This window comes from Octopus bimaculoides, chromosome 5 (genome assembly GCF_046866305.1).
Source record: "Octopus bimaculoides isolate indiv1 chromosome 5, ASM4686630v1, whole genome shotgun sequence".
NCBI lineage: Eukaryota > Metazoa > Mollusca > Cephalopoda > Octopoda > Octopodidae > Octopus > Octopus bimaculoides.
Genome location: NC_142932.1, coordinates 100,530,654 through 100,543,176, shown reverse-complemented (window position 1 = coordinate 100,543,176; position 12,523 = coordinate 100,530,654). Strand labels below are relative to the sequence as shown.

The window sequence follows — 12,523 nt, the reverse complement described above, 5'->3', positions numbered from 1 at the left end:
AGCCAGATTTATAATCCTGATTTCGAATCTAACCACATGCAGTACTTATTTTAATTATTTTAGTTTATCTAGCTGAAAAACTAGGTACCAATCCTACACCATAACAAAATGAATGTTTCTTCTATGGTCACCTTGCCATAAAAATACACATGAATATGTGAATTTGTGTCAATCGATCAAAATTTATATCAGTATGGAAAATTAAACATGCAGTTATAAAGCAGATTTGCAATAAAAGCAAGTTTTGAAGTAAAACAAACTGATTTTCTTTTCAATCTCAAGAGAAATGAAAATGCTCATTATGCAATAGAATGCTGACTAGTTAGAAAGACACAACAGCAATTTTCCCACTATTTTCATATTCAACAATAATAGTATTATGTTTTATATTTTTTAAAAATTAATACAAGTCTTTAGCAAAGCTACTTAAGATACATAATTCAAAATTCTAATTTCATTAAAATATATAAATATTAGATGTTTTCTGCATTAAAATAAAAACTTTTTCTCAAAAATTTAAAATATACTTTAAAAAACATGATATTTAAGAAATGTTAAAAATATTTTTAAAGAAATATTTGCAACCTTTAAAATTAAACTGCAAATTTGTTATTCATAAATAATCTATATTGATGGTGTAAATAGCTATGCATCAATTTAAAATATTTTTCCGAAATAAATCATCTGAATATAAAATTTTAGAAGATTTTTTGTTTCTTGACCACTGAATATACATGTTTTAGGCTCACATGCATTTAATACATGTCAAAAGACATGCAATTTCTAAGCATGTATTTAGGTATAAACATTTCTTCAATGAATGGCAAAATACATAAAATAACAATAAATATCAGAGTTAAAAAGATTAATTAGAGGAATGTACCACACAAGGGGACTTACCAGAAAAACACTGGACAAGAGAACAAGATAAATCATGCATTTCAATGAAGAGAATAGTTTTATATTCTATTAATCAAACTGAAATCAAACAAGTAAGGGGGGAATTTGGTTTGGATGCACTCCTAGAAGGGTCAATGAAGGACTACAAAGAGTGAAAGCCTATTGAACAGAATACCACTGCAAAAATGTTTGGAAACAGGGAGCAGGGAGGACGCCAACTTCAGCAAACTTACCATGGTGTGGGCGGTGTCACTATCAGTAATGGTTCACACACAGAACTAGAGAAAGGAAAATCAAAAATTTGGCAAAAATATAATGCTTATTTAAAAGAAAATTTTAAATTAACAACAGAAAAGATGTGTAATGTAAACTTATCTGAGAGAAATGGAAACAAACTGAAATAAATTTCATTGTATTTTGTGCAGATTAGGTTCTTCAAAGGACCTTCATTAAAGAAAAATAATGTAAAGAAATAATAAAAAAAGCCTACTCTGACAAGAACCCTCACAAAGGTTTTGTCACATTTCCTTTACCTTCTTTAATAAAAAATGCATTCTGTGTTTACAAGCAAAAAAGTTTAAAGATAAAAATCCAACACCTCTAGATCTGAATTCAAAGAGAAACAAAGGAGTTTAGATCCATATACATTCTAATAAAAATTGATTTTGAAGTTCATGAAAGCAATTTCCTTAACAAACTGAAAGCAGCAAAATGTTAAGATATGCTTATAAAAGAGATCATCCACATACATGTTTTAACAAATCTACATCTTTATTAGCAAAACCATATATATTTTTGATACCATTCAGTTATATAAGAAATAAGCAAGTATAGAAAGAAAGCTTTATAAATATTTTTGACAGATACATCATCATCATTTTCTAGTCTATCAGGAATCAGACTGGCCAATATGAAAGTGCAACCCCAACTGTCTCTAGCTTGTGAGGCCCAAGTTTTTAAAGCCTAATCTGTCATTCCAAATATTCCTTGGTTTAGCTCTTTTCTATCTACTCTGTACTAATAACTTGTGGGACTACCTTATCAAATACACAACATCCATATGCATTTATATCCCTAGTAGTTTCTCTCTGGACAAACTGACTAATGTTTAGAAACCCAGTTGTTTCCCACCAACTACCTTATGGTTAGTTTTAGACGTTTATATTTGTATGATTTGTGGATACAATTTAAAAAAGCAGAAATTTAATTTGGAGTAGCCCATTAACCTCAGGCTAATAAATTTAATTACAAAATACAACATACTAAGTTCTTTTGAAACTCAGTGAAATATCAAAAATTCTAATATAGTTTTCTCATACACAAACATACCTAACAATAAGTACACATATAATGTATGACAAAGGACTGCTGTTTTTGGTGAAGAAAGTCTATCCAACCTATAAAAGCATTAAAAAAAAATGGTTATAAAATGGTGATGGTACTAGTAATGACAGCAGTAGTTGGAATCAATATTGTCTACATTTGGAAATCTCCCAACTATTATGAACTTTAGCTGAAATATTTGTACACTGACCAAGACACTCTCACGGAATGGGACAAAATGAGATTTATTTTCCAAAACAGACCCCTTCTTCCACAGGTGCTGCAGTACTTGGATCCTATTGGCGAAGAAGCTTTCATCCTGTTGGTCATGAAAGTCATCAACAGTAGACATGACATCATCATCACAGCAATACTGATTCCCAGCCAAGTGTTTTTTCATGTTGGGGGATAGATGACAATCAGATGGGGCCAAATCAAGAGAATATGGATCAACCAGTTCAAATCCACAGTCACATACAGCAGCCATGAGCATTGTCCTGATCAAACAAGACCCCTTTCATCAGTTTTCTTGGGTCTTGATAACCTTTCATGACTGCCTCAGCAAGTTAGTATACTACTCTCCATTGATGGTGTGGTCCTTTTGATGATAATCAATAAACACAATGCCTTTTGCATCCCAAAAAACTGAGGCCATCACCTTCCCTGCAGATGACACGACCTTGGCCTTGTTCGGAGCAGGTGAGGAGAAGTGTTTCCACTGCGTGGATTGTCTTTTTGTCTCTGGCTCAAAGTGATGGCCTCAACACTTATCCTGGGTTAGGAAATGGTTGAGAAAAGCAGCTGGAACTACTTCAAACAATGTCAGATTTTCCTGTGACGTGACCAGGCTGGTGTGCTTGTGACCAGGTGTCAGAAAATGTGGCATCTACAGAGCAAAAACCTCCATCATACCAAGTTCCTTGTTCAGAATATTCTCAACTCTTCCATGGGATATATTAATAGCATTGGCTATTTGATTTATGTTTTCCTTAGTAGTGGCAGCTGCAGGATGTCCAAACCTTGGGTCATATTCAAGATTCTCCCTTCCCCTCCTAAGTTCAGCTGCCCTCTTTTGTACTGTTGATAAAGCTGGACCATCATCCCCTAATGTAGCATGCACGTCATCATGGATGTCCTTGGGGGCTAAACCCTTTTTCTGCAGGTACTTAATAACACCATGATGCCGAATTTCATCTATTTTCAAGATAAATCACTACCAGTTACTTTTGAAGTCTTCTTTGAACAGTCAGATGTCAGTTTACCTGGAACAAAACAATTCAATTACTAATAAGAAGAGCTGAAATTAATGCAAGTAACCTTTCACAGGTGTAGTATCACATTTTAGCCCACCTTCATATATTCTTGCTAAATCCCCATATACCACTCTACTCCTCTAGCATCAATCACTTACTCACCACTCCTACCCATATTCCTCCTTACTATTACTATTTCTCTCCAACCATGCAGTATGTGTAACAAAGGATCACATCATATTAGATTTGTCTATACACAATCCTCCGTACCATTACCCATTCTTTATTGGTAACTATCACTCTCTCTCTCTCTCTCTCTCTCTCTCTCTCTCTCTCTCTCTCTCATTACTTCTACCCCTATTGCTCCTTGTTGACCATCATCATCTTATTCTCTCACCATTAACCATCTTCAAAGCTGTCTCTCACTCACACACACACACACTACACCTTTCTCTATCACGCATTATTGACATCCATCACTCTCTCTCTCCCTCACCTCCAACATTCTCTCAAACTTACATAACTCACTTTTCTATCACTACCTCTCTCCTCTCACTCTTTCTCACTCCCTCTTCTATCCTCCTCTTATTTCTGTCTCTTCTCCATCACACCATGCATGCTATTTCTGTTCAATCTCCCTATCAAGAATTATTATATAGCTTCCTTTACTACCAACTCACTTACTTTCTTGCCTCAATGAAATGCATCCAGTACATTCAGTAAAGTAGTTGGCAAATGAACAGAAATAATGCAGGGTGGAGAAGAGACTTCAGTCTTCCTGAGGACATATCAAACTTTCTGTGCTAGTATCGCAATAAAATGTACCCAGTACACATTGTAGAATGCTTGGCAATAGGAAAGACATCCTGTCATAGAAACTATACAGAAAAAGTGAAATGCATAAGCAAGATTTGATCCCAGAACTTTCCAGGAAAGCAGTGACTCAGAAAATTTTTCATGTCTTTTTCCAACAAAAAAAATTATTTTTCCAAATGAACCAAACTAAATAATCACTGGATATCATTAATGATATTATTACTGTTACTTTAATTAATGGAAAAATTAACTCATAATCAACACACAAAAACATCCACTCACCCCCACCCCCCTTCTCTCTCTCTCACTCTCACACACACACACAAACTCATACAAAAGTCTTCTCAAACAATTTTGGTGAATTCTGAAGCTAAGCAGCCACTGAATAGCTAACTGAAAGTCTATCAGTCATTTAATGAGAAAAATGGACAATTTATTGCAGTTGATAAAAAGTTTGACCTCTTTTGACCTGTCATCAAATCAACTATCCCAGAAAATACCTCTTCATTCCTGTAATTTTAATTTTTTTTTTTTTTTAATTTCCTTCTCTAGCCAGCTCTCTCAAAATCTCATACATGCTTCGTTTTAAAATTCACCACACATTCATATAGATTCAAAATGATAAAGAACATGCTTTTTCCTAAACCCAAGAAAACAAATATATATGAAAGGAAAAAATTTTCACCAGCCCACAATTGATGATGCATTCTTGGAATGGATGAAAGCACTCAATAAAGAGTGTTTATCTAAACTCTGATTACCTTCTTTTATTAATATATATTCTTTACGAGTTTCAGCTCAAGAGCTGCAGTCATGCTGGGGCACTGCCATTTAAAAAAAACTGGCACCTCATCGGTTATGAGTGTAGGGTGTAGAAAATGTACCTCAACACAAATTTAGTCCGATCTATGCAAGAATGGTGGACAGTAATATGATTATATATATATATATATATATATAAATAAAGAGAGAGAGAAAGAAAGAGAAGTTGAGAGAGAAAGAGAGGGGGAGAGAGAGAGAGAGGACCAAGAATACAGGGGACAAGGTGGTAAAGCATGATCTTCAGAGATTGAGCCGCACAGAAGTGATGACAAATGATCGAAACCTTTAGCGATTTGTTGTGCTTAAGAAGACATGTCAAGCCAAATGAAATCATAGCTGTGGCCAGTGCCGGTGACATGTAAAAGCACTCATGCCAGTGGCACATAACAGGCACCCACTACACTCTTGGAGTGGTTGGCATCAGGAAGGGCATCCAGCATTAAGAAACCAAGCCAAATCAGACTGCAGCCTGGTACAGCTTTCTGGCTTACAAGTTCCAGTCAAACTGTCTAATCCAAGCCACCATGGAAAATGGGTGCTGATAATTATATATATATATATATATTGTTTGAGAAGACCCAGCAACCCAGATGAGATTGTAGCCATGGCCAATGTCAGTGTTGCATAACTGGCCCATTTAAAAGTATCCTTCAAATTGTCAGGCAATATACTGAGCTTGAGAAGACCTGTTCAGTCAAGTGAAATCGTTGTTGTGGCTGATGCCAGTGCCGCCTGACTGGCATCCGTGCTGGTGGCACATAAAAAGTACCATTCAAATGTAGCTGATGCCAGTGCCAGTGGCATGTAAAAAGCATCATTCGAGCATGGTCAATGTCAGTGCCACGTAAAAGGTACAATTTGAGCGTGGTCGATGCCAGTTTCGCCTGACTGGCCCCCATGCTGGTGGCATGTAAAAAGCACCCACTACACTCTCGGAGTGGTTGGCGTTAGGAAGAGTATCCAGCTGTAGAAACCTTGCTAGAACAGATTGGAGCCTGGTGTAGCCTCCTGGCTTGCCAGTTTTCAGTCAAACCATCCAACCCATGCCAGCATGGACAGCAAACATTAAATGATGATGATGATAATATATATATAGAGGGTAAAGGGTAAAAGATATATGTATATATATAAACATGCATATTCACAGAAAAATATTCATATATTTACATTCACCACATATAGGCAATCTTTCCCTTGCAACAGATCTTATGAAATATTGCTTAGTCACATAAATAAATCATAAAAATCTGATGAAGAGAAAACATTAGTGAATGACTGAGAGAAAGAAAAAGAAACAAGAATGTTCAAATAAAGTGAAGCCTAAATATTATATTACAAACTTTCAATAGAATGTTATTATATTTATTTAACCATGATATTGCATATGCCAGACAAAAAAGTCATAAAGCACCAGTTGTGGACCAAGTGTCACAGGTTTTGCATACCCGATTTACACAAAATACATGCTTTCATAAATGCATACTTATGTCACAATATACATATACACTAGTCATGACAGTATGGACATTAAACGATGATGATGATACACATGCAGGTACACATATACATACATGTGCACATGAGAATGTAGATCAGGGACTTTGTTCTATTGACCATTCAACAAAGTTGTATTCAATAAAAGAGTATTATGTGTGTGTGTGTATTTGTGAAAAAAGAGTGAAATAGTCACTGTTCTTTATTTACTGACAATAAACAATGACCTCTGATGAGAACTTATATAAAGCAGAAACAGCTGAATATATAATGATATAATATCGACAATATTGATCTGAAATGTCTGGGATAATTATAATTTATCTAGCAAAAGCAATATTAGATGTTTAAATTACAACTGTCATTATCATCTTCTTCCAAATCTATGTTAATTCAACATGTTTTGCTTACATATACATGAATTTGTACAAGATTTTTATCTTTTTTGGTTGGGAAAATATGAATTGGAAAAAAAAATCTTTCCAAATATCCAAACTTTAAGTTATTTCTTCTTTAAGCTATACGATCAAATTTATATCCAACTCAAAACAGAAATATTTCTCAGTTACTTCTTCCATCAATCATCAATCAGAATGATTAATAAATTACTGGTGCATTAACAGTATTTTGTTTCAAGGCTATGCTGTACTATAGAATATATCTATAAATTTACAATCAACACTAGATTTTATAGATAGAAGTAAACAACTTATCTTTACATACAATATTTTCATGTACAGAAAAAAAAAGGATGAACCAGATTGCTTTAAGATTTTTTCGGTGACCAAGTTCTCTTTAATATTTTTAACTGTCTATGAAGACACTGCTTATAAACCCACCTTTACTTAGGGTTTCTACAAATCAGACAGACTGATTAGTATATATACAGGGTGTCCACAAAGTCAAGGTACATGGGGATTAACACCTACTTTAAGAAATTATTATTTCTTATATTTAATTGTTTATGTTATGATTTTATTTATTTCATGTACCCACATGGAGATTAACACATACTTTAAGAAATTATTATTTCTTATATTTAATTGTTTATGTTATGATTTTATTTACTCCATGTACCCAGACCTTGTGGACACCCTGTATATTGCATTCTTGCAACTAGTTCAATTAATTAAATATTAGTACATTATGAATTTTATTTCAATGGTACTGATTTGCAAATGTAATTTGCATTACATAGAATACTCAGTCATCAATAAAATCTCAACATAGGAATGAAACTATTCTAGCTGATCTCTCTTTTTCTTTCCATGAAGATATTTTATATAAAGATAAGATGTTTACATCAGTCTATTATACTATTAAATAGTGTCGGTTAAAATTTACAGATATATTCTGTGGTACAGTAGAGTATGGAAACAAGATATTATTAACACACTATTGTGTGTGTGTGTGTGCATGCACGTGCACATATGCAAGTGTGCATGCATATATATATATATATATATATATATATATATAACATACAAAAATAAGAGGAATGACCAGCAAAAGTGGACTCCTATATGCAATATACAGGGTGTCGACAAGGTCTGGGTACATGAAGTAAATAAAATCATAACATAAACAATTAAATATAAGAAATAATAGTTTCTTGAAGTAGGTGTTAATGCCCATGTATCCAGACTTTGTGGACACCCTGTATATATATACTAATCAGTCTGTCTAATTTGTAGAAACCCTAAGTAAAGGTGGGTTTATAAGCAGTGTCTTCATAGACTGTTAAAAATATTAAAGAGAACTGGTTTTAATTGATTAATATCAATTTCTACCCTTATTAATAAATTATATATATATATATATATATATATATATATATATATAAACAAATACCAATGGCCTTATATCCAGCATTTTTCTCATTACATTTGTATTTATCTTACTTTTTTATTGGTGGCATCTGCAGGTTTTCTGCCTTTACTACATGTAACACTACTCATGACCAAGCAATGTACGTCTGTTTTCGTAACAAAATACACACACCATAAACATCAATATTTTAGCATTTTTCTTAAAACTGATCTAGTTAAGAGGAATAGGGTAGCAACAACATATATCCAGATACTCTGAAGTAATATTCCGAGGTCAGTCCAATCTATTTCTTCTCAATATTTATTTTGGTCTCACTCTACCAGGATACAGCAAGAAGCTAATACCCACCCAGTATGCAGTACCCACTGACATTCCTCACATTTCTTCTTCATTCAATGTCAGAGCAATAACATCATCTATTGAAAGGCAAGAGCCAGCAATGAAACTTAGAAACATTTTACCAGCTCTCCCTTGGATTACTTGTTACCCTTGCAGACCAGACCCTTACTAGCTCCCTTGAATTTGGGACTATAACCTCATCATGTTAGAGTTTATGTTAAGCAAAGGCATGGCTGTGTGGTTGAGAACTTTGCTTCCCATTTACATGGTTTGGGGTTCCATCTTACAGCACAGCACCTCGAGTAAGTGTCCAACCCCAGGTCAACCAAAGCCTAGTGAATGGATTTAGTAAGTGGAAACTGAAAGAAGCCCCTATTTAGAACTTTACATGTATTGTTATACATCAAAAGAGAAAACTATGAAAAGAACTCATAATTCAAGTTTCTTTTCACTGGTCTCCATAGTTTGATCATAGATTACATATAAAGAAAATAAAACTGGAGAATCTCATAAGTGTCTATCAGGTTTCCCTTAAATAACTGACATTACTATTAATGAAATATATGCATGATGACATAACTAAATAATGATGAAAATTACAATTTGTAAATCTCTCAACGAAAGATATTCAGCAACAGTACTCTAGAGTAAAGATTATTTGCCAACATAACATGGCAGTCCTGGTTTAGGACAAATGTTGCTGTAATTTAGCCCCAGGAGGCATCGTCTCCAGCTGGCTATATGACATGATCTGTGTCCTTTGTTTGAAAATATAAAGACACAGATCATGTTGTATAGCCAACTGGAGATGATGTCTCCTGGGGCTAAATTACAGCAACATTTGTCCTAAACCAGGACTGCCATGTTATGTTGGCAAATAATCTTTATGACTAAATAACTTATGAACTGATTTTTTTTGTTTTTGTCTTTTGTTTTGTGCATGTATGTGTGTGTGTGGTTACACTTATGATCCCTTGTCCAAAAGTGTAGTGGGCAGTGTGGTCAGTTTCACTAGTTAGGAAATTGTCAGGGTACTTCCTGTTTTCAAAGCCGTGTTGAATAAGTGACCCCTACGTGAAAAACAAGTAAGGATTAGCATCAGGAAAGGCATCTGACTGTACAACAATGCCTCAAATAACATATCAATCCAACCCAATTGAGCATGGAAAAACAGTTGTAATACAAACAGAACTAATCCGGTTATTTTTCTGCATATGTCAACCAATACTTTTTATACATTCTCAATTAATTTCTTTATATACATCAGTTTCTTAAAGCTCTATCAACAACACTGAAGTTCCATCACTATGCTTGCATTGATTCAAACAGGTAAATTTAGTTAGCCCTATTATAATAGCTGCACACTAGTACATTTAATGTGATTAGTATTGAATCAATGTAACAGAGAACAGGCATCATATTTAGTAGGTATATTTACTGTAGTACCCACTCCTTTCCTGTAAACTAAACAGCCACTTTCCTATTAATCTCATGCTGTGCTTTTTTAATAGGAACTAATTTTAACTTGCTTTTTTTTTTCGTTCAGCAATTTTTAGTGCAAAGCCATATATAAATATATATGTGCATGTATGTGTGTTAATGTCAATAATGTACACCTAAATATAAATGAAACAAGTACAAAGAGACTTCATATTTTAAACTGTGTGAAATGTACGGGAGACAAGGAAAGTGCAAGACAGAAAAGGAGAAAGAGAGTGCGTGCGTGCGTGCGTGCGTGCGTGCGTGCGTGCGTGCGTGCGTGCGTGCGTGCGTGCGTGCGTGCGTGCGTGCGTGCGTGCGTGCGTGCGTGCGTGCGTGCGTGTGTGTGGACACATTCATGCGCACATGAGTCTTTTCAAAGGTGATATCTTAAATAGCTTGGGAGTAGCTTCATACATTATTAACAAGCTTCAATTCTACGATTCTGTTATTTGCAGCTTGCATGATGCAAGTTAAGGGCTGTTATAGAAATACCCTGGGTGTAGTATATACATTTTATAATCTTAACAACACAGTACTAGTATGGAACCAACACTGGCATAAAGTTTTGAAGGGGGATGTAATTTGCTAATATTTTAAAAAATGGGTTGTGATTTTATTTGAAAGATTTTGAGATGTTACACATTAAGGTCTGAACAGTGGTTTCGTGAAGGAGGAATAAAATGAAAATGTGAATGAGACACGGGCGATTGGATAAGGTTGATGAAGATATGACTAAGATAATAGGATGAATGAAAGTGGAATAAGAAAGTGATTATGTTGTAGTCATTTGATCGATTCATCCACAAGAGATAACAGTAATGGTTTACACAAATGAGAAAAAGTACACTAAGCATATACAAGGAAAAGGTAGCCAAGGCAGTAAGTAGTTCAAAGGAGTCATTGGCTCAAATTATCAGATTACATATTAGAAATTTAGAACTTATAGTTGATATGACAGAAGAGGGTAATGCATTTCTAACCTATAAAAGATAGAAGAAAGAGAATTTAACTGGTGATACTAATAACAATATAGGAGGCAGTAGTAAAACAGAAACAGCTTTAAGTGTTTTAATACATACATATACATACTCTCAAATACACATGCATACACATGTGTACACATATGTATGTGTGTGTGCATGTGTATGTACACATATGTATGCGTGTGTGCATGTGTATGTACACATGTATGCATGTGTGCATGTGTATGTAAATAGGGTGGTGTGATGCTTTCTGTGCAATAGGTCTACAACTGTTTTACTTACAGCTCACAGCTTCAGGTTAGCTTAAGTGGTGAACCAGGAAGCAGCCAAGTATGAGAGTCTTCACTACCAACATACAGCTCTCTTTTACCAAGACTCCTACCAAGCCTCTCTGCAGCTGTGTGGTAACTAAGTGCTTTGCAGTACCATGTTAAATTGACAAGGATTTCAGAGCAACAGTGAGCCCCAGAAATACACTGTACAGGCCCACCTTGGTGGATGTGTTCTATTACTTATCAAACACTGTCTTGCTGCCTTGCGAGTGAAGCCATGAAGTGCAGGAAGATACTATAGTCTAAGAGAAACACAAGATGTGGTTGTCAGTTTTTCTGACAGAGTAGATTTCAGACAACCTCCTGCAACTGGTAAGAGGTCTTAAATCTACCCTTACCACAACAATCTCTTTTTTTGCAGTGAAGAAAGTTACACAAGGAAATATACAACCCCCTATACCAGGTGTCTTACATAGGTGTTTTTGTCTTCTGCAATGTAGATACAACATCATGGATCCCTAAACAGTCTGACAGTGATGGAAATCACTGTCAGACTGATCACAACAACAGAAGCAAGCCTGAATGTGTAGGGTGCTTCTAGTTAGAACATAACATATCAACAACATAATGACAGCTTTCCCGAGTATCTCTCTCAAAATGTGACTTAGCATTCCTATTTAGGGAGTGTATTACTCACCCCAGCCAAGGAAGGGCCAAGAAAGAGTGGCCTAGAAATTGCTCACTCAACTCTGTTCCTGGACAGGAAGGAAACAGTGCATCTCAGTACATTCCACATAGTAGTAAAAAAAAGACTGCACAAAAAATACCACTCTGAGATGGCATAGGCCATGTAGCGCATATTTTTAACTTGTGTCCTCTTTGATGGAGTCTTTATGACCAGTTACTCCATGGCCAATGCCTCATTTAAGGATCAAAAAAGCAATTCAAAAACCCAGTTGATGACCATTCTGGAAAGGAGCAACATAGCACTACAAACCAACAAATTACT

At 35.0% G+C, this 12,523-nt stretch overlaps 1 protein-coding gene across 15 annotated transcripts in view; it reads right to left on the bottom strand.

Annotated features, from left to right (window-relative positions):
• Positions 1-12,523, bottom strand: part of LOC106868342 (protein Aster-B) — a 261,093-nt gene that overhangs the window by 203,602 nt on the left and 44,968 nt on the right. For 4 of the 15 annotated variants that reach the window (XM_014913551.3, XM_089352770.1, XM_014913555.3 and 1 more), the window contains one exon: positions 1,134-1,178. The exons of 8 other annotated variants lie outside the window; for them this stretch is intronic. In XM_014913551.3, the coding sequence (XP_014769037.1) occupies positions 1,134-1,178 (45 nt within the window). The remainder of the gene's footprint in view (positions 1-1,133; positions 1,179-12,523) is intronic. 3 more of the 15 variants (XM_089352768.1, XM_089352769.1, XM_089352771.1) reach the window with 1 other exon arrangement.